General features: G+C 41.0%; 1 protein-coding gene across 2 annotated transcripts in view; it reads left to right on the top strand.

Annotated features, from left to right (window-relative positions):
• Positions 1 to 23,320, top strand: part of STX12 (syntaxin 12) — a 56,326-nt gene that overhangs the window by 22,800 nt on the left and 10,206 nt on the right. For both annotated transcript variants that reach the window (XM_017856445.1, XM_017856446.1), the window contains exons 3-6: positions 2,568 to 2,667; positions 11,512 to 11,649; positions 19,494 to 19,537; positions 21,428 to 21,533. In XM_017856445.1, coding sequence (XP_017711934.1) covers positions 2,568 to 2,667; positions 11,512 to 11,649; positions 19,494 to 19,537; positions 21,428 to 21,533 — 388 coding nt within the window. The remainder of the gene's footprint in view (positions 1 to 2,567; positions 2,668 to 11,511; positions 11,650 to 19,493; positions 19,538 to 21,427; positions 21,534 to 23,320) is intronic.

Genomic DNA, 23,320 nt, shown 5'->3' with positions numbered 1-23,320 from the left:
AAATAAATAAATAAATAAATAAATAAATAAATAAATAAATAAATAAAGTATATGGAAGGGTATGCATAGGTTCTATGCAAATGTTATGCAATTTTATGTCAAGGATTTGGCAGGAGGAGGCCCTGGAACCAGTCCCCCATGGATACTGAGGGACTACTGCGTATATATTATTAGCAAAATGTAATCAGAATGGCCCAAGGGGAGCCTGAGGGAGAGAATAGTAGACTGATAGTAGGGACTCCTGATTCTTTTTATCACATCCTCTTCTGCACCATTTCTGCTTTTAGTGCTGTTCTTCATCTTTAAAAGGTACTGAGCAAGCTGGGAGCAGTGACTCACACCTGTAATCCCAGCACTTTGGGAGGCCAAGGCGGGTGGATCACGAGGTCAGGCGATCGAGACCATCTTGGCTAACATGGTGAAACCCCGTCTCTACTAAAAATACAAAAAAAATTAGCCAGACATGGTGGCACATGCCTGTAGTCCCAACGACTCAGGAGGCTAAGGCAGGGGAATCGCTTGAACCTGGGAGGCGGAGGTTGCAGTGAGCTGAGATCACGTCACTGCACTCCAGCCTGGGTGACAGAGCAACACTCTGTCTCAAAAAAAATATATACAAAAATTAGCTGGGCGTGGTGGTACACACCTGTAGTCACAGCTGCTTAGGAGGCTGAGGCAGGAGAATTGCTTGAACCCAGGAGGCAGAGGTCGGAGTGAGTCAAGATCGTGCCACTGCCCTCCAGCCTGGCGACAGAGCAAGACTCCATCTCAAAATACATATATATATATATAATATACATATAAAATAATATATAAATGTATAAATATATAAATATAAAATATATATCTATGTATATATCTATATATGTATGTCTATATATGTGTATCTATATATGTATGTACATATATATGTGTATATATATATATATCGAGCATTATTTTTTGTTTCCTACCCTAGACAATGTGAGGTGAGAGAATGACTATTATTTGTGAGCTTTTCCAGGGAAATGTGAAATATCTCTGGGTATTTTAGTACTACCTGGGATATTCAAGCCACTGATTGAGTCCCTCTTGCTTTTGACTCTTTTTTAAATCCTGGAGGCCCATTTGCAGTCCAAAAAAAACATTAATAATTAGTAGCGTGGTGTGTTCGCCCATTTGGGCTACTATAACAAAACACTATAAACTGAGTTGTTTATAAACAACAACTTTATTTCTCATAGTTCTGGAGGCTGGGAAATCCAGTGTCAAGGTGCTGGCAGATACAGTCGGATGAGGGCCTACCTTTTCATAGGTGGTGCCTTCCTCTTGTGTCCTCACTTGGTGGAAGAGGCGAGGCAGCTCTTTGGGGCCTTTTTCATAAGGACACCAATTCTATTCATGGGGGCAGCACTCTTAATGATCTAATCACCCTCCAAAGGACCCCATCTGCTAGTATTACCACCTTGGGAATTAGGATTTCAACATATGAATTTTGCAGGGACACTAACATTCAGATCATAGCATGTGGTTTCACTGTCGTCCCAGAAAGCCTTTGTAGAAATGGCTGGATAGTAGAGGAAACCACAAATGAAAGGAGTACTTTTTGTATTTCTACTACTTTCAGTTCCACTTAATATATTACATATTATTTCCTCTTCAATTCCCCTTCCTCCCTACTCCTTTTGTATTTTTAACAGGTAGGGCTTCTTTGTTTTAGAGGGAAGAGCCAGAAAGTCAGGTATAAAGAGCAGATAGGAAGCCAAGCATAAGGCTAGAAAAGAGCCAGCTTTTTTTTTTTTTTTTTGAGATGGAGTCTCGCTCTGTCACCCGGGCTGGAGTGCAGTGGCTGGATCTCAGCTCACTGCAAGCTCCACCTCCCGGGTTTACACCATTCTCCTGCCTCAGCCTCCCGAGTAGCTGGGACTACAGGCGCCCGCCACCTTGCCTGGCTAGTTTTTTGTATTTTTTAGTAGAGACGGGGTTTCACCATGTTAGCCAGGATGGTCTCGATCTCCTGACCTCGTGATCTACCCGTCTCGGCCTCCCAAAGTGCTGGGATTACAGGCTTGAGCCACTGCGCCCAGCCAAGAGCCAGCTTTTTAAAGCAAGACCATGGGGTTAGATCTTTGGAGGTTGTTCCCTAGGGTAGGTAGGAAGCTATGCTTTTAATATACATTTCATCTAACTGTCTGTGCCTAGATTCTAGTCAGCGGACTATGGCAGTAATAAGAGAGTTCAGTATGTTTAAACTACTTGATTTAGATGTGGGCGGCAATTGTTCTTTTTATATTTTTATGAGAACTGCTGATATGCTTTTCTTCTCTTCTCAAAGAGTTAAAATTCCTGATCTGTGCTTTCTTCAGCAGATTATTAAAGCAGATTGTTTCTGCTCAGTGAAGGTACCTTGAAATGGGTTTGCCTGGGTAATTTTCTGGAATTTTGTTGTGAACCTGGGCATCTAGGGACTCATTTCTTCAAAAGGCCCTTCATTCCCTACATTATGAGACACTTTGAGAACAAAGTGGTTCTGAGTATAACCCTCTCAAGAAGTGACAACATCCTGAAACATATCTTTTCTCTCTTAGGCAACAGTTACAACACTCTACAAATCAGCTCGCCAAGGAAACAAATGAATTGCTGAAAGAATTAGGGTCCTTGCCCCTTCCCTTATCTACTTCAGAACAGGTTGGTATTTTCTGTTTTGTTTATTAATAGGAAAGGACTTTGCGTTAGTAGAAAGGCAGTATGTAGAACAAAAAAAAAAAAAAAATAAGTTGGCCTTTGGTGCTGGATTGATAGACATCCTCTGCACCTTAGTTTCTTATCCATAAAGTGGGGGATATGTGACTGTTGGGGCAATAGAAAGAATGTGTGCACCATATGTGGCAAAGTGCCTGCGTTTAGTAGGTAATCAATATGTGGTGGCTGCTGCTATGATTAATAACATATTATTAATATATTAATAAAATGGAGTTAACTGAAGAGGAATCTCAATGTTTACATCTCTTTGGGGTTTGGCTAGCAGTTTTATGTTTGTAGGCTTGCTCCTTTCTCCTAGTTTTTTTTTTTTTTTTTAATTATTATTTTTATGTTGTTGTTGTTTTAGAAACAGGGTCTCCCTCTGTCACCCAGACTAGAGCGCAGTGGTGCAGTCATAGCTCACTGCAGCCTCCCACTTCTGGGCTCAAGCAGTCCCCTCCCCTCAGCCTCCTGAGTAGCTGTGACTACAGGCATGTGGCAATGTGGCACCACACCCAGCTAATTTTAACAATATTTTTGTACAGATAGCATCTTTGTTTCCCAGGGTAACTTGTGGTTTCAAGCAATCCTCCCGCCTCAGCCTCCCAAAGTGTTGGGATTACAGGCGTGAGCCACCATGCCCAGCCTTCCTAGTTTGTTTTGTATCCATTATCTATAGATTTTAATGAAACATCTTTCTTTCATGTTTTGCAGTTACCTTCAGGTTCTGTCATGGGTTATTCATAGGTCTCACTCAGGTTAAGGAACTGCTCAGGGAAAAAGGGTTCTCTTTTCAAGTCATTTTCTTCAGTGGCCATTTAAATCCTTTAGAAACACACAATTTTTACTGAGATTCATTGTTCCCTTAATATGCAACATTCCCAAAGTCAGATGTGTCCCTTCTTCATCGTGGCTTGACTTGTCATTCATGATGTACCTCAGGTCTCCAGTAAAAAAAAAAAACTTTCTGCATCTACCTTCCTATTATGATTCTGTTTTGCTTTTAGCTTCTATGCCATTTGTGGTGGCACTTAACTTTTATTGCTTTTTTAGTTTTATTTTATTTTTGAGATAGGGTGTTACTGTGTCACCCGGGCTGAGTGCAGTGGCAATCGTAGCTCACTGCAACCTTGAACTCCTGGACTCAAGGGTTCCTACCACCTCAGCCTCCTGAGTAGCTGGAACCACAAGTGTGCACCACCACACCTAGCTAAATTTTTAAATTTTTTGTAGAGATGGAGTCTTGCTATGTTTTCCAGGCTAGTCTCAAACTCCTGGGATTAAGTGATCCTCCTGCCTTGGCCTTCCAAAGTACTGGGATTACAGACATGAGCCACTGTGCTTGGCCTTTATATTGCTTTTATTACTGAACTTTTAAATGATAATGTCCTATATCTGATAGCTCTGAAGACAAAGCCTTTCAACTTCCCTGTCCTGGGTTGTTTTTCAAAGTATGGGTTGTGGGTAGTGGAACATGAAGTCATTTTAGTGTATTAAGGTGAGCATTTAAAAAATCTTAAATGGAGTAGAAGTATCAGAGTCTATACTATGTAATAATGGTAAATATTGTTTACATAACGCTTTGTCAGGCCCGCCAAGCAGGCCTGGAGTTGAGTGGGAAAACGCGATCTCAGTCAGCTGCAAGCCCCTCGTGCCTCAAAAACAAGGGTTTATGCATTCTCCCCATCACACTGACCCAGCTCGCCGAGTAGGCTGGGACCTCACAGCCGCCCAGCACACCTCGCCCAGCCTAGTTTTTTGTATTTTTTTTTTAGTAGAGACCGAGAAAATTTCACCCGTGTTAGCACAGAGAATGGTCTTGGATCTCCTGAAAAAACCTCATGATCCGCCCTGGTCTCGGCCTAACCAAGGCTGGGATTACAAGAAGCTTGAGGCCACCGCGCCCCGGGCCAGTAAAATTGTTATATGCAACACTTTTGTTTCATACATACATATGTGTATGTATGTAATAAGAGAAGATCCATGATGTCAAATACTTTTTTCTTTTTGAGACACAATGCTCTGTCGCCCAGGGCTGGAGTGCAGTAGCACAATCTTGGCCCTTACTGGCAACCTCCAACACCTCCCCAGGTTTCAAAGTGATTCTCCTGCGCTCAGGCTTCCCAAGTAGCTGGGATTGCAAGGTAACCAAAACAGCCACCACGCCTGGCTAATTTTTTTTTTTTTTTTTTTGTTTTTTTTGAGACCGGAGACACACTCCCACAGACTTCGCACTCCAGCCTCCATACACACAACACCATACAACCGGGTCACGCGCATTCTCCTGCCTCAGCCCTCCCGGAGTAAGCTGGGACTACAGGCCGAACACAAGCCACCTCGCCCAGCTGTTTTTTGTTGTATTTTTTAGTAGAACGGGGGTTTCACCAAATAAGTTCGCCAAGGATGGTCTCGATCTCGGCTGGACCTCATGATCCGCCCGTCTCGGCCTCCCAAAGTGCTGGGATTACAGGCTTGAGTATTTTTAATAGAGACAGGGTTTTGCCATGTTGGCCAGGCTGGTTTTGAACTCCTGACCTCAGGTGATCTGCCCAGCTAGGCCTCCCAAAGTGCTGGGATTACAAGCATGAGCCACCATGCCTGGCCCATGATGTCAAATTCTTATTGTAAATCTCTGTCAAAAAAAATTGAAAATCACTAGTTTAACCTAATAAACTGTTCCATGTAGCATATCTGGAGTTTTGGCCCCAAGTTGCAGAAAAGAGAGGAGGACAAGAAGATGCTTTGTCATCCTGCTACAAAGTAGTTACCCTTTGGTTGTCTATATATGTTATTCTAATTGTTACTCATGCTGATGTTTCAGTTATGGGCCATTTCTCCCTTGCCATCCAATATCTCCAAACTGCTGCCAGGTTACCCATTTCTTCCTCCTAAGCATGCACTTAGGGAATACACACTTGTAGATAGTTTTCATAGTAACAAAAAAGGAGTCGAAGGGTCTAATGCAGAGTAGTGGAAGTATTTAAGAGTTAAGTAGTAGCCTAAGCAAAATATAAATAGAAAATCAAATCTGCTACCAAAACAAAATTCATCAAATGTCTTCCAAAACCAAATAGAAGTTATTTTTGGATTATGCATGCTGTTGTTCCTTTCCATTATCTTGGATCATTAAGAACATGAAATAGATCTATAGACATACTCTCCTGGTGAAATATAATTCCTTGATTCCCCTCTTGTTACGCTCAGTATCCTTTTGTTTTTCTTCTCTTTTCTCATCTAATTAATCTTAGTCCCATCACCTATCTTTTCACTACTGTTTTATACATCAAACCATACTCCTACTTTCAGTTTTTTTCCATACTTACATACTTTCATCAGTGATCAAGTTACCTAGTCCAGTGGCTTTTTAGGTTTTTTGTTTGTTTGTTTGAGACAGGGTTTCACTCAGTTATCTGGGCTGAGGTGCAGTGGAGTGGCGCAGTCGTGGCTCACTGTATCACTGTAGCCTCAACCTCCCAGGCTCAAGTGATCCTCCCACCTTAGCTTCCTGAGTAGCTAGGACCACAGGCATGTGCCACCACACCCAGCTACTTTTTAAACATTTTATAGAGACAGAGTCTTGCTATATTGCCCAGGCTGGTCTCAAACTCCTGGGCTTAAGCAATCCTCCCTCCTTGTCCTTCGGAAGTGCTGGAATTATAGGCATGAACTACCACGCCTGGCCCTTTGTAGAGTTTTTTTTGTTTTTTTCTTTTGGAGACAGAGTTTCACTCTTGTTGCCCAGGCTGGAGTGCAAACGGTGCAATCTCAGCTCACCACAACCTCCACCTCCCGGGTTCAAGCGATTCTCCTGCCTCAGCCTCCCAAGTAGCTGGGATTATAGGCATGCGCCCCCACGCCCAGCTAATTTTGTGTTTTTAGTAGAGATGGGGTTTCTCCATGTTGGTCAGGCAGGTCTTGAACTCCCGACCTCAGGTGACCTGCCCACCTTGGCCTCCCAAAGTGCTGGGATTACAGGCATGAGACACTGCACCTGGCCATAAAGAGTTTTTATTCACCTTTTTTTTTTTTTTTTTTTGAGACACAGTTTCACTGTATCACCCAGGCTGGAGTGCAGTGGCGTGATCTTGGCTCACTGAAACCTCTGCCTTCCATGTTAGAGTAATTCTCCTGCCTCAGGCTCCCAAGTAGCAGGGACTAGAGGTGCACACTACCACGCTAATTTTTGTATTATTAGTAGAGACAGGGTTTCGCCATGTTGGCCAGGTTGGTCTCGAACTGCTGACCTCAAGTGATCTGCCTGCCTCGGCCTTCCAAAGTTCTGGGATTACAGGCGTGAGCTACTATGCCTGGCCTATTCACTTTTTTTCTGTTTCCTTTGATCCTCTTGCCGACCCCCATCTGCCTTGAAACTTTCCTCTTGCCATGACTGTCTTTCATTCTATCCCCCAACTCTGGAGATCCCCAAGTTGAGTCAGCCTCCTTCCTGGACTCCATATCCTCCTAAGAGTGGGCATGCCCCAAGGTTGTGCCATTGATCCTGGAATTATTTCACTCTATGCTTTCTCCTTAGGAGTCACCTGCTTTTATGACCTCCCTTTCAACTTTGTGATCATGACCTCCAGATCTTTTTCCAGTCTAACCCTTTCACTTCTGAGTGCTTGGCCCATATCTTCAATTCATGTTCTGACATCTCCTCCTGAAATAAACTACCTTCATATAAAACTTGTCTTATACTGAGTTTCTCATGTTTCACCCAAACCCCTTAACTAAGTTCATTGACAATACTTAACATCACAGAAAAGTTTGTGCCTTTTGACTTAATATTCTCACTCATGCTAATTACCCCTAAGGGAAAAAAAAAAATTCTGAAGGTAAACACACACACACAAACACACACACACAGTCTATATACTCTGGAGCCAAATTTCCTGAATTTAAATCCATCTTTGTCACTTACTGTGTGATCCTGGGCAAATTACATAGCCTCTGTGGTGCTTTGGTTTTCTGAAGTGTAAAGTTGGGACTATAATAATGCCTAATTTATAGGTCATTGTAGAGATAAATGAATTATTATGTAAAGCACTTAACAGTAGTACTGGTACAATGTAAGCACTATATAAATATTAGCTATTACATTGGAGCTCACTTTAACTTTATAATATTTAATAACTGTGAAAAATCTAGAAGGAATATTTACGTAAAATATAGGTCAACTTGATGGAATATATGTAAGTGATTAAAGATCATGGCCGGGCACAGTGGTTCACACCTGTAATCCCAGCACTTTGGGAGGCTAATGCGGGTGGATTGCTTGAGTACAGGAGTTTGAGACCCAGCCTGGGCAACATCTCTACAAAAATTAGCTGGGCATGGTGGCTCATGCCTGTAATCCCAGCACTTTGGGAGGCCGAGGCGGGCGGATCACCTGAGGTCAGGAGTTTGAGACCAGCCTGACCAACATGGCAAAACCCCATCTCTACTAAAAATACAAAAATTAGGTGGGCGTGGTAGTGGGCACCTTTAATCCCAACTACTCAGGAGACTGAGGCAGGAGAATCGCTGGAACTCAGGAGGCGGAGTTTGCAGTGAGCTAAGATTGTGCCATTGCACTCCAGCCTGGGTGATAGAGCGAGACTCCATCTCAAAAAAAAAAAAAATTAGCCAGGCATCGTGGTACACATCTGTAGTCCCAGCTACTCAGGTGGCTGAGGTGAGAGGATCATTTGAGTCTGGGAGGTTGAGGCTGCAGTGAGCTGAGATCGCATCACTGCACCCCAGCTTGGTGACAGAGCAAGACCCTGTCTCAAAAACAAACACAAACAAAACATAATTGTAAAGTGTATGTTAACATGGAAAATGTTCATGGTGTACTTAAAAGTTATGATAATACTTTGCATGGTGAGGTTAGGGAATGATGTCCTCCCTGTTATTGTTGTAATTTTGTTTATGCAAAATAAAAATCTCAGAAGAAAAAGTTGCTCATCTAAATTTGCTTTTAGCCGGGCGCGGTGGCTCAAGCCTGTAATCCCAGCACTTTGGGAGGCCGAGACGGGCGGATCATGAGGTCAGGAGATCGAGACCATCCTGGCTAATACGGTGAAACCCCGTCTCTACTAAAAAATACAAAAAACTAGCCGGGCGATGAGGCGGGCGCCTGTAGTCCCAGCTACTCGGGAGGCTGAGACAGGAGAATGGCGTGAACCCGGGAGGCGGAGCTTGCAGTGAGCTGAGATCCGGCCACTGCACTCCAGCCTGGGTGGCAGAGCAAGACTCCGTCTCAAAAAAAAAAAAAAAAAAAAAATTTGCTTTTAGTATTACCATCACTCTTTCAGGTTTGAAATTTCAGTTGTTCTTGACTTTATCTCTCTTTCCCCACCACCAGTCAAAATGTTTCTTAAATTCATTTTTTATGATTTTATTACTGATACTGTGTCCTCCTAACCTTCAACCCAGACTATTGAATTAGTGATCTGTTTGACTTGTTTCTTTTTTCCATTCCACCTTTTACACCATCACAGACTAATTTTTTTAAGTTACTATTTTGTACCCATGATGTTTCTTGCTCAAAAATCTTCATTGCTCTTTGTTCTTTAGAGGTTGAACCTCAAACTCATTCGTTTGGTTGTTTTTTTTTTTTTTTTTCCCAAGAGGGAGCCTGGGTCTTTCACTCAGTCTGGAGTGCAGTGGCGCGATCTCAGCTCACTGCAACCTCCACCTTCCAGGTTTAAGCAGTTCTCCTGCCTCAACCTCCCACATGGCTGGGACTACAGGTGTGCACCACCACACCCGGCTAATTGTTTGTATTTTCAGCAGAGACACAGTTTCACCATGTTAGACAGACGGTCTCCATCTCCTGACCTCATGATCTGCCCACCTCAGCCTCCCAATAGCTTGGCCTTTTGTTTCATTTTTTGAGACCGAGTTTCGCACGTGTTGCCCAGGCTGGAGTGCAATGGTGCGATCTCGGCTCACTGCAACCTCCACCTCCTGGTTCAAGCAATTCTCCTGCCTCAGCCTCCCAACAGCTGGGATGACAGGTGCCTGCCACCATGTCCAGGTAATTTTTTGTATTTTTAGTAGAGACGGGGTTTCCCGTGTTGGCCAGGATGGTCTTGAATTCCTGCCCTCAAGTGATCCACCCACCTTGGCCTCCCAGAGTGCTGGGATTACAGGCGTGAGCTACTGTGCCTGGCCTAGCTTGGCATTTAAAACCTGCTACGGTTGGCCCCTTTCTTACCTTTCCAATTTTGTATTTTAGCTACTCTCATTACTAAACCTGTAGTTCCAACCAAATGGTCTGCCTAGAGATCCTCTTCAAGTTCTGCCACCATGCCTTTGCTCACACTATTCTCTTGCTTGGATTTGCCTTACCCCTTCTTTCTGCTTATTCATTCCTTCCTCTTACTTCACTGTCCACCTTCTCTTGAGGCCTTTCTTGACCACTTGAGTTCTTACTGATTATTCCTGCCTCTGAACTTCTGTAGTACTAATTGGATATAGCAGTTATTTATAATTGACTTTGTGACTTGTCTGTCTATATCCTTTATTTACAAATAGATGGTGAGCTGTTTGAGGTCAGGGGTGAGTTTTCACTTCTGTGTTCTTAGAACAGGACAATGCTGTCAGTATATGGTGTATGTGTGTGTTTTTTTGTTTTTGTTTTTGTTTTTTTTTGAGACAGGGTTTCACTCTGTTGCTCAGGCTGGAGTACCTGGCATGATTTCAGCTCACTGCAGCCTCAACCTTCCAGCTCAAAAGATCCTCCTGCCCCAGCCTCCTGAGTAGCTGATGTGTACCACCACGCCCGGCTATTTTTTTTTTATTTTTTGTAGAGATAGGATTTTGTCATGTTGCTCAGGCTGGTCTTGAACTCCTAGGCTCAAGTGATCCTCCTGCCTCAGCCTCCCAAAATACTAGCTAGGACTACAGGTGTAAGCCACTGTGCCCAATCTCAGCATATGTTTTTTGAGACACAGAAGTAACAAGTTTAGTAGAGGTAGTCTGTAGATAAACAAAGTACTTATCAAGTCTCAAAGATTTTAAACCTCACTAAAAGCCTGTGAAATGCTTCTATAGTTTACAGGGAAGCTGTGAATTCAATATAGATGAATAGGGTTTTAACATTTTAGCTAAAACCCATCTCTGTTTGGGTTCAATTGTAGTCCAGAGGTATTTATTCTCTTTTATATTCTCCAGGGCACCAAAATTCTGAATTGCAGTTCTTTGGAGATTACTTTAGAAATTAAATACAGGCTGGGCACAGTGACTCACACCTGTAATCCCGGCACTTTGGGAGGCCAAGGCAGGCAGATCACCTGAGGTCAGGAGTTCTACAATAGCCTGGCCAACATGGCAAAATCCCGTCTGTACTAAAAATACAATAAAAAAATTAGCCGGGCATGGTGGCGGGCACCTGTAATCCCAGCTCCTCAGGAGGCTGAGGCACAAGAATCGCTTGAACACGGGCGGCAGAGGTTGGCAGTGAGCTGAGATCATGCCACTGCACTCCAGCCTGGGCGACACAGCGAGAGACTCCATCTCAATAAAAAGAAAAGAAAAGAAAAAAAAAAAAAAAAAAAGAAGAAGTTAAATGCAACCCAGTTCCCAGGTTTGTCAGAATGAAAGAAGAAAAATTCTGACTTGGTCTATAAGTATTAACGAGGGACTTAAGCTAGCAAAGAGCACATTTATTAATTTAAAGAAGAGACTATTTCATATTAATGTTCCTAGTTGGAAATCTTTAAGGGATATAATTTTGCTTTTAAGTAGATTAAAACCAAGTGATTCTGGGTTAATATGAAATCTCAAGTTCTTGCTTGATTTCCTTAGCGCCAGCAGAGACTTCAGAAGGAACGCCTCATGAATGACTTCTCTGCAGCCTTAAACAATTTCCAGGCTGTGCAGAGAAGGGTATCCGAAAAGGAAAAGGAGAGTATTGCCAGAGCAAGAGCTGGATCTCGTCTTTCTGTAAGTTGATTCCCAAAAGAAGACCTTTGCAATATCAGAATGTTCTTTCCCAAGTTTGTGTTTTTTTTTCCTTTTTCTCTTTGACCAGTAAACATTTAAGTTAACTGCTGTGAAAATGGCAGGTTGGTGTAACCTACGTAAAAAATATGTATGCATGTGATCATAGCCTAGACAGGAATCTGAATGAGGGTTAAGAGATACAGGAGGAAGAACTATGTCTAATTTTCTTTTTTATTTTGATATATTGGTTTTAACGTTAAAACTTGAAAATAAAATAATGAATCTGTGTCCTGGAATATAATGGGCTAGTTTATTTGGACTAGCCCTCTGTTTTGAAAAGGATGACCAAATACTGGATTTTAAAATCCAGCTTCTCAAAAGTATCAAAGATTTATGAAAATATTAAGATAAAGCCTGAGAGGTCAGCAGAACACTGAAACTGCTTTTGCATTGAGTGTCTTTACTGAAGGCAAACTTGAACTTCAGTTTTGATATCCTCATGGCATGAGGAGGATAAAAGTCAAAGCCAAAGGTCCACGCAAGATGGAGAATATAAAAGAAGGTACAACTCAAATTGAACTGGGCCATAAGAGACTATATCCTTAGAATATTAAGTCAAAAGTAAACTCTCCTATCCCCCAGCAGATTGCAAAAAGATTGCATTAGCACTGAACTGAGCAGATGGAGGAAGAGGGCATGAGGGAGGAGAAATCCAGACAAGATTACCACAAAGTAACCTTCTTCAGGCAGATTTTCTGCTCAAATTCATCCTACCTGAATGGTTCAGTAGTCCTGGACTGGTACAGTCACCTATGTGCAGGGTAGAAGCAAACAGATTCCTTCTAGAAAGACACCTTTATCCTAGCCCTGAAATAATACTCTCAAATAATTTTTCTAGGGCAGTAAGTACCAGTCACTAAAAATAACCATGTGTGCAAAGAAACAAATTACTCTGAACAAGAATTAGTAGAAACAACAGTGAAGTGAAATATACCTACAGAGACTTTGTATATTAGAATTATAAGACAACTATACTTACTGTGTTTAGAGACATAAAAAGCTGAAAACCTCTGCAGGAAACTACACAAAGCTTTGAAAAAGTGTCAAAAGAATTTCTAAAATGGAAAGATATAATACAGAAATTTAAAAACTTAGTGGATGGGTGGTTTAACTAGAAAATTGGTTAGAAGATATTATCCAGCATGTAGCATAGGGGGTTAAAAATTTAAATATGGAAGAAAGATTATGAGAAATGGAGAATGGAGAGAAAAGATCTAGGGTAGTTTTAACTGGAGTTACAGAATGAGAATAGGGCAAACATAGATCAGAGGTGATATTTGAAGAAATAATTACTGATAATATTCCAGAACTGATTAAAAATACTAGCCTACAGTTTCAAGAAGACTAACAAATCCCAATCAGGATAAATAAAATCTCTAATGTAGATATATCAAAGACAAACTTCAAACCAGAGACAAAGAGAAAAGTCACAAAGATAGCTGGAGAAACATTAGAATACCTTCAGAGATACAATAGTTAGATTGACAGTTGACTTCTCAACAACAGTGGAAGCCAGTAGAGTGCTCTTGAATGTTGATGAAGGACAATAACTGCCTACCTAGGATTCTAAATCCAGTGAAAATATATGTCAAGAATGAGGGCTAATTAAAGACATTTTCAATCAAAAGAGAGTTTTCTATCAGCACCTTATTGAAGGAAATTCTAAAGAATGTATTTCAAGTGGAAGGAAAGTGATCTCAGATGGAAAGTCTGAAAAGCAGAAAGAAATGAACAAAAAAAGTGGTAAATATGTGAGAAGATAAATCACAGACAGGAAGAAGACATTGCTGTATGTTTAATAGCAAAGGACTAGCATTTAGAATATATAAAGAATTCGGCCAGGCGTAGTGGCTCACACCTGTAATCCCAGCACTTTGGGAGGCCGAGGTGGGCAGATCACGAGGTCAGGAGTTCAAGACCAGCCTGGCCAACATGGTGAAACCCTGTCTCTACTAAAAATATAAAATTAGCTGGGCGTAGTGGTGCATGCCTGTAATCCCAGCTACTCTGAAGGCTGAGGCAGGAGAATCGCTTGAACCCGGGAGACAGAGGTTGCAGGGAGCTGGGATTGTGCCACTGCGCTCCAGCCTGGGGAACAGAACAAGACTGCATCTCCAAAAAAAAAAAAAAAAAAAAAACCCAGAATTCCCATGAATCAGTATGAAAAGAAAGATACAACTCAATAGAACAAAAGTTATCAAACTTTTTGATCTCAGGAACCCATTACACTCATAAAAATCATTAAATTCTCTGGCCGGGCGCAGTGGCTCACACCTGTAATCCAGCACTTTGGGAGGCTGAGACGGGTGGATCACCTGAGGTCAGGAATTCGAGACCAGCCTGGCCAACATGGTGAAACCCTGTCTCTACTAAAAAATACAAAATTAGCTGGACGTGGTGGCCAATGCCTGTAATCCCAGCTACTCAGGAGGCTGAGGCAGGAGAATCGCTTGAACCCGGGAGGCGGAGATTGCCGTGAGCTGAGACTGCGCCGCTGCACTCCAGCCTGGGCAACAGAGTGAGACTCTATCTCAAAAAAAGAGAATGAGTGCTGAGAGAAGGGTGAAGCCCCTTATAAAACCATCAGATGTTGTGAGAACTCACTCACTATCACGAGAACAACATGGGGAAAACTGTCCCCATGCTTCAGTTTTCTCCGTCTGGTCTCACCCTTGACCATTGACCATCTCGCCTTGGATTATTACAATTCAAGGTGAGGTTCGGGTGGGGACACAGAGCCAAACCATATCAGACCCCAAAGAAGTTTTGTTTATATGAGTCATATCTATTGATGTATACTGTATTAGAAATTAAAACTGAGAAAAATTTTAATGTTTCTTTATTCATTTACGAATAATACACTTATTATGTATTAACATGAATATAAATTAGATTTTTTTATGCACATGGGGAAAGAAGGAATTAAATTAGATTTTAATTAAAACAAATTGTTTTCCAAGAAAAAAATTAGTGGACATAGTAGCATTGTTTTCATTTTTGCAAATTTTTTTTTTAATGTCTGACTTACCAGAAGACAGCTATTCATAGCTGCTTTTGTTTTTTAACCTCCATACTAAAGATGTGATTTATATACCACCATTATAGTATTAGAATATTCTGAATTTGACTATTTACTTACTTTTACCAGTGAATGTTATACTTTCATATGTTCTCATGTTACTAATTATTACGCTTTTCATTCAGCTTGAAGAACTGCCTTTAGCATTTCTTATGAGGCAGGTCTAGTGGTGATGAACTGTCTCAGCTTTTTTCGTCTAGGATTGTATCTGCTTCTATATTCAGTCTATTGTGATAGGTTGTTCTGGTTGAAGTATCTGAAGAAAATACAAGCTGGCAGAAATACACAATTGAAAAGGAATATTTTATAACCTTTTCAGATCATTTTTGATACTCTTCTTTGATACTACATCAAAACTTGACAAAAGTTAGTTGCATTGTAGAATCTAAAACCATTATAATGACTTCATACTCTGTTACATTAACATCTGTTGGTCTATGTTATACTTTGATTGGATCTTTTATCCATGCATGATTTTTATAGCATCATGCATTTATCATTTGGATAATATTGGTTCCCTGAGTTAGACAGCTCTTCCAAATATCGATACATTTCATTTTACAATATTAAAAAAAATACACGTTTCCATCAGTTTCTCCAGAAAAGTCTTTAAATATTCAGAAACTCTTACAGTGGTAGATACAAGTCTTCCAAAATTCTATTTTATTTTACTTGAAAGCTACATTTTATCATTGGCAACAAACACCCTCTGTTGTTTTCCTTGAAGTGACAGGCTCATACTTATTTTCAAGAAGTTGTCTGCCAAATACCCATCTGAAAAGTTTATATGTTTACATTCATAAAAGTTTTAAAGTGTTTAAATAAGTTTTTAGTAAGTTCTTATAAAATTATATTGAATAAGTAAAAATGGTATTCCCTAAAAAAAGCGGCTAGTTCAGCCTGCAGTTCCATTACACAAGTGCTTTTCCTAGAGACAAACATTGTATTTCTTTATGCAGCAGAAGTAGTTTATGTGCACTTCCCATTTCACGATACAGAATAGTAGAAAGATGTGTATTGAGGGGTCAAGGTTTAATTAATAATTTGTATGGCTTTGAGGACACACTGACTTTTAAAATACTGTGTGTGGTGATGAAGAATACAATAATACTAGGCAATTTGGTGCCACTGCCTTGAGCCATTTTATCTACCTGTATTAGGCCATTTTCATACTGCTGTAAAGATACTACGTGAGACTGGATACTTTGTAAATAAAAGAGGTTTAATTGACTCACAGTTTTACATGGCTGGATAGGCCTCAAGAATCTTACAACCATGGTAGAAAGCCAAGGGGAAGCAAGGCATGTCTTACATGGTGGCAGGAGAGAGAGAAAGAGAGTGCAGGGGAAGTACCAGACACTTAACAAACAACAGGATCTCATGAGAACTCCCTCACTATCATGTGAACAGCATGGGAGAACCACCCCCATGATACAATCACTTCCCACCAGGTCCCTCCCTCTGCACGGAATACAATTCGAGAGAAGATTTGGGTGGGGACATAGAGCCAAACCATATCACTACCATTGCCTTTTTTTAATTTTTAATTTTTGTGGGCACATGGTAGGTGTATATATTTATGAGGTACATGAGATGCTTTCATACAGTCATGTAATGTATAATAATTACACCATGATAAATGGGGTATCTATCCCATCAAGCATTTATCCTTTATGCTACAGACAATTAAATTATACTCTTCTAGTTATTTTTGAATATAATTAATTATTATTGATTATAGTCACCCTGTTGTGCTATCAAATACTAGGTCTTATTCATTCTTCCTATTTTTTGTGCCCATTAACCATCCCCACTTCCCCGCCACCAGTCCCCCACCATTGCTTTTGCTCCATCCTGTTGATATTTATACTCATGGAGCAAATAAACACATTAGTATTATTTTGAGTAATGGTCAAATGAAAAGGTACTCAGCTTCTTTAGTAATGGTGAAATGACAGATTAAAATAACAATGAAATACTATTTCATGCCCACAAGGAGGGAAGAAGTTAAAAATTCTGTGAACACTGGGAGTTGTCATTATGGATATGATGCAATGGGAACTTTTTTATCTGGCCAGTGGTATAAATTAGAACAACTACTTTGGAAAACATTTTGGCTGTTTTTGGCTCTATCTTCAGAACACATCTGGAACACCTTGTGATCCAGCAATTCTACCCTAGAGAAACCTGTATGTGTTATACCAGGATGTATGTACAAGAATGTGCATAGCAGCGTTGTTTGTAGTAGTCAAAAATTGGAAACATCCAGATGTCTGTCAACAGTTGAATGGATAAATTGTGATATGTTCATACACTATAATATCATACAGCAAATAAAATGATTGAACCACAGTTACATTCAGTATCAGAGATGGATCTGGTATAATCTGGAATGATTCAAAAAAAGCACTAAAGAATATAAACAGTATAATTCCATTTATGTAAAGTTCAAAAACAGGCAAAATGATATTGAATAAGGCTATATCTCACTATTCTTAAAATGCAAGAAGATGATTTTCACAAAGTCAAGATAATAGATACTTTAAAAGGGAGGGATGGAGTTGTGATTGGAGAAGGGCACATGGGTGGGCTTTTAGGACTCGCAGTGTTATTTCTTGATCTGGGGAAAAGGTAAAGTAAAAGAAAAAAAAAAAAACCCAAAAACCCACAGTGTTCTTCTGAGTGGATAGAAATTTGAAATTCTCTTCATTTTGCTTGTCCTGTATTGCTATTATAAAAGGGGTAAGCTTTTAAAATGAAAATACATTGATTTTACCATTTTGCTTTGTTTTATTTTTATTTTATTTATTTATTTTTTCTGAGAGGGAGTCTCGCTCTGTCGCTCAGGTTGGAGTGTGGTGGCATGATCTTGGCTCACTGCAATGTGTGCCTTCTAGGTTCAAGCAGTTCTCCTGCCTTAGCCTCCTGAGTAGCTGGGATTACAGGCACCTGCCACCATGCCTGGCTAATTTTTGTATTTTAGTAGAGATGGGGTTTCACCATGTTGGCCAGGCTGGTCACAAACTCCTGACCTCAAAGTGATCTGCCCACCTCGGCCTCCCAAAGTGCTGGGATTGGGATTACAGGTGTGAGCCACCGCATCCGGCCTGTTTTTAAAGTATAAAAGTAATACATTCATTAGGCTGATTTTTTAATAATAATGATATTTATTCTTATAGCTTGATTAGAAAGCATACTTTTTCCTCATCAAACAGTAACACCTGAAAGACTCGATTGCTAGTCTTTCACCAAATGCCAAAAGTCCTGGTAAATTCCCTTTTAAAGTAACTCTATGTGCTTGCCTAACTTTCTTAATTCAATAGTATTAGATAAATTACCGTTGGAAATACTATTTTTCAAAAATGTTATTATGTGCCAAAGAGGAGACTATGATAAATCAGTTATTATAAGAATTAAACAAAATAATGTACAGAATAATACGTTCTCAATAAATTCTGTTAAGTCAAAATCTGCCACGATTTGAAGCAGCCTTCTTGAAAATAAAGGTTAGTGGGCTGGGCACTGTGGCTCATGCCTGTAATCCCAACACTTTGGGAGGCCGAGGTGGGCGGGTCATGAGGTCAGGAGTTTGAGACCAGACTGGTCAATATGGTGAAACCCCGTCTCTACTAAAAATACAAAAATTAGCCAGGCGTGGGGGCATGCATCTGTAGTCCCAGCTACTCAGAAGGCTGAGGCAGAAGAATCACTTGAACCCGGGAAGCAGAGGTTGCAGTGAGCCAAGATCGCACCACTGCACTCCAGCCTGGGCGGCAGAGTAAGATTCCGTCTCAAAAAAAGAAAAGAAAAGAAAGGTTAGTTTATGTGTGTTTATGCCAAATCCCATGTCTTCAGAGTTTAATATATATTGATGATAGATTGATTAGCAACTTTCTCAAGGATCTCATATACTTTTTTTTTTTTTTTTTGAGACGGAGTCTTGCTCTGTTGTCCAGGCTGGAGTGCAGTGGCGCAATCTCAGCTCACTGCAACCTCTGCCTCCCGGATTCAATTTTCCTACCTCAGCCTCCTGAGTAGCTGGGACTACAGGTGCCCGCCACCACGCCCGGCTAATTTTTTTGGTATTTTTAGTAGAGATGGGGTTTCACCATGTTGGCCAGGCTGGTCTTGAACTCCTGACCTTGTGATCTGCCCGCCTCAGCCTCCCAAAGTGCTGGGATTACAGGCGTGAGCCACTGCGCCCAGCCAGATCTCATATACTCTTGACCACACATCAGTAAAAATCAAAAAACCTCAGGAGAAAAAAAGGTAACACCATTTACATTAGACTGATTTTTGAAGTGAGTCTGCTTTAGTGCCTAATATGCTATGTCCATTTTAAAAATTTTTATATATTCTGAAATTTTGTTTTCTTGCAACTTTTCAACTTCTCTTAATCTACCTCCCCCCAAATTTTAAAATATTTTGTTGTTATTTTTATTGTTAGCCCTCTCTCCTACCCTTATTATTCTCTACCCTGTTCAGTATGGTTTCTGTTCAGGACTCAAACTGGAATGCAGATTTTCTTCAACCACTTTACACCCACTTCTTAGTTGAGACAGATTGCCAGAGTCCTATGTAATCTTACAGATTCTGTGGGTGTCAAAGGATATTGCTTCTTTATACTATGCTAAAGAAGCCCTTGTTTTGTGTGTCTGTGACTTGTTTCTGGATGACAGCAGCAATAATGCCATCTACTTTCTAGGCAGAAGAGAGGCAAAGAGAGGAGCAGCTGGTCTCATTTGACAGGTAATAGAATTATTTATACAACCTGCTGGATAGTTGAAATGGGAATCTATCTTGTTATATTTCTTTTAATTTCAAAATCAATGAATCAATGAAAAAAATAGAGGGCAAAAATAAGGGGGTACCTGGGGTAGATAACATAATCCGCAGAATAAAATTAAAAAGTCAAAATCATGGGCTTTTCCAAGTTTTTTGAGTTATGGAAGGAATAATTTCAAGATGAATAAAAAATTCCAGGAAACCATTGATGTCTATGTGTTAAGCATAGAGCTTGACTCCCTAGTAATAAGTATGAACCTACATGTCTACAAATTAAGAGGTCTAAGTCATCTTACCTCTAATTCAGATTTAAACCTATCAGAGTTCTTGGGTCTCTGTTTACTCATTTATAAAATGGAAGCAACTCATCCTTCTAGGAGTATTAAGAGGGAAACCAGACAATTTGCATCTGAATGATGTTCTTAACTTCTCCAGAGTAATCCCATAGAGGTGTATTTGTGGTATTAGTTCAGAACTTGATATGTTTTAGCATAGATACACATCCATTCCTCCCAACAACACTATGAGCACCTCAAAGGCCTGGGAACTCTATCTTACTTAGTTTTGTATCTCTAGCATGTAGAGGACGTTATTTAAACGTTGTAAAGGTGAAGTATGATTTATGATACTGTTGGGAAAATGCATAATAATGGAATTTCAAAGTCTTTTATATCTAGTATAATAAGTAATATGTTTTCCTTTTAAATGCTTGAAAATAAAGAGGCGGTGGGTCATGGTGGCTCAAGCCTATAATCCCAGCGCTTTGGGAGGCTGAGGCAGGTGGATCACCTGAGGTTCAAGGAGTTCAAGACCAGCCTAGTCAATATGGCGAAACCCCATCTCTACTAAAAATACAAAAATTAGCTGGGCGTAGAGGCAGGCGCCTATAATCCCAGCTGTTCTTGAGGCTGAAGCAGGAGAATCGCTTGAACCTGGGGGCCGGAGTGAAGTGAATGCCACTTCACTCCAGCCTGGACGAAAGAGCGAAACTCCATCTCAAAAAAAAAAAAAAAAAGAGGGCAGACTTAGGTAGCTCAAGCCTGTAATCACAGCATTTTGGTAGGTTGAGGGAGGATAGCTTGAGGCCAGAAGTTTGAGACCACCCTGGGCAACAAAGCAAGACCCCTGTTTCAAAAAAAAGATAAAAAGAAATAAAGAGTTACAACATTTCTCTAGCTTTCTGTTAAGAGGGTTTTTTATGCGTTTTTTAATAGAGATGAGGTTTTTGCTATGTTAGCCAGGTTGGTCTTGAACTCCTGGCCTCAAGCAGTCCTCCTGCCTCAGCCTTCCAAAGTGCTAGGATTACAGGTGTGAGTCTCCATGCCTGGCCTGTTAAGAGGTATTTAACCCAAAGCAACCTCAAGGAAATTTTTGAAAACCAGGAGATGTGATTCTGTTGAACTAACTGGCAAAGCACTGATAGGTCACTTAGCTTGCTCTTCTCCACCCACTTAGTACTGAAGGTACCAATGCAGCTTGCACTTTGAGAGTGCTCTGGAAGATGATGGGGCAACATAATTCAATGAGTTCAAATCTCTGGCTACTTTCCTTGTCCGGCAAGCCCCAGTGAGATTACAGAGTATACCCCTAAATGGAAACAGCCAGGAGTCCCATCCCTCATAATTCTGCTACATGTCAGCTTTGTCCATGGAAGCTGAGTCTTTGTTTTCCTGGTATAATCAGCTCTTTGCTTCCAGATATGAAGAATGTGGCCCTCCAGTACTTTATTGATAGCAGAGGAGTGGAGCCCTGGTAATGTCTTTGCATAGGTTCTGCTGGCAGTAGAGATGCTGGAGATATGTCTTGTTATGCCTTTGAGAGGAGAAATCACCTAGTGTGCTTGTCTCCCTGCAGCCATGAGGAGTGGAACCAGATGCAGAGCCAGGAGGATGAGGTGGCCATCACTGAGCAGGATTTGGAACTTATTAAAGAAAGAGAGACGGCAATTCGGCAGCTGGAGGTGAGAGCCAGGTCATGTTTTTTATTTGACTCAGTGTATCTGCAGGTATCTGGACTCGTTAGTTCACTTTAATTCTTTTAGTGATTATGAAAAAGCATAAAATGTGTCATTGTGTGATTTGTGTTTTTTCTGTCTCTGTGTAATCATGGTGGGTTTCAACTACTGTTTTTTTGTTTTGTTTTTTTTGTTTTGTTTTGTTTTTTTGGATGGAATTTCGCTCGTCGCCCAGGCTGGAGTGCAATGATGCAATCTTGGCTCACTGCAACCTCTGCCTCCTGGGTTCAAGCGATTGTCCTGCCTCAGCCTCCTGAGTAGCTGGGATTACAGGCATGTGCCACCATGCCCGGCTAATTTTGTATTTTTAGTAGAGATGGGGTTTCTCCAGGTTAGTCAGGCTGGTCTTGAACTCCCGACCTCAGGTGATCCACCCACATCGGCCTCTCAAAGTGCTGGGATTACAGGCGTGAGCCACTGCGCCCGGCATGAACTACTGTTATAACGGTATTGGCTTTGGTGCCCAGGAGTACTCAAATCCTTTCTTCAATCACCACATCTTATACGGATCACCACATCTTATTTCTCCTGGAGAGATGTACATGGAGAACAGAACAAGGCAGACAGATATTTTATTGGTCATTAGAACTTTGACCTCAAATCTCAGTGCCAACCTCCGGGTTAGGCAGGACTCCATGGAGAGCCCCTTTGCTTAGTCTGAAGAGCCCAGAATAAAGGCAGGCCAAAAGTCTTGCTCCATTTTTATATATCCTAAGTCTAATCCCAAGTTGTAAATCTTATCCCTTCAGTGGGTCAGAGAAATAGGAACAGTTTTTGAGGTGGAGGTTGAGGGAAAAGTCTGTAGGCCTTTCTTACCTAACTGAGCTTTCAACTTTAATTTTGCACAGTGACTAATAAAATGTCTTTTTTTTTTTTTTTTTCAAACTGAGTCTCGCTTTGTCGCCCAGGCAGGAGTGCAGTGGTGCTATCCCAGCTCACTGCAGCCTCCCCCTCCTGGGTTCAAGCGATTCTCCTGCCTCAGCCTCCTGAATAGCTGAGACTGCAAGTACGTGCCACCACACCCAGCTAGTTTTTGTATTTTTAGTAGAGACAGGGTTTTGCCATGTTGACCAGGCTGGTCTTGAACTTCTGACCTCAAGTGATCTGCCTGCTTCAGCCTCCCAAAGTGCTGGGATTACTGGCATGAACCACTGTGCCCAGCTAAAATATTCTTAACCCTGAGTTTTCTCCAGTTTAGTTTTCTCCGAAGGTAGAAGGCTGCCATCGCTGGGATTGGGGGAGGAGAAAAGGAGAGAGGGAAATTTTGAGCAGTGGTTCTGAACTGTGACTGCATGTGAGGATCACCTGGAGAAGATTTTTTTTTAATGCCCAGCTCTCATCTAGCACTAATTATTTGATGGAATAATGTGAAATTCCTGTTTATTATATGTTAAACATGGGCAAATATCCATTATTTTATATGGTTCAAACTAATAAATCATAATTTCTGAGCATGAGGCCCTGGGCATGGGTGTTTTTTTAAAAAGTTCCCCCAGGTGATTATAATGTGCAGCCAGGGTTGAGACCCACTGGCCTAGAGGCCATCAATGTCTGTTTTAATTTATTTATTATTTATTTTTTGAGTCAGAGTCTTACTCTGTTACCCAGGCTAGAGTACGGTGGCGCATTCTTGGCTCACTGCAACCTCTGCCTCCTGGGTTCAAGCGATTCTCCTGCCTCAGCCTCCCAAGTAGCAGGGATTATAGGTGCCCACCACCTCGCCTGGCTAATTT

The sequence above is a fragment of the Rhinopithecus bieti genome, unplaced genomic scaffold, assembly GCF_001698545.2.
Source record: "Rhinopithecus bieti isolate Rb0 unplaced genomic scaffold, ASM169854v2 scaffold_41082, whole genome shotgun sequence".
NCBI lineage: Eukaryota > Metazoa > Chordata > Mammalia > Primates > Cercopithecidae > Rhinopithecus > Rhinopithecus bieti.
Note: the sequence above shows the minus strand (reverse complement) of the source record. Positions and strands in the feature narration are given on the sequence as shown.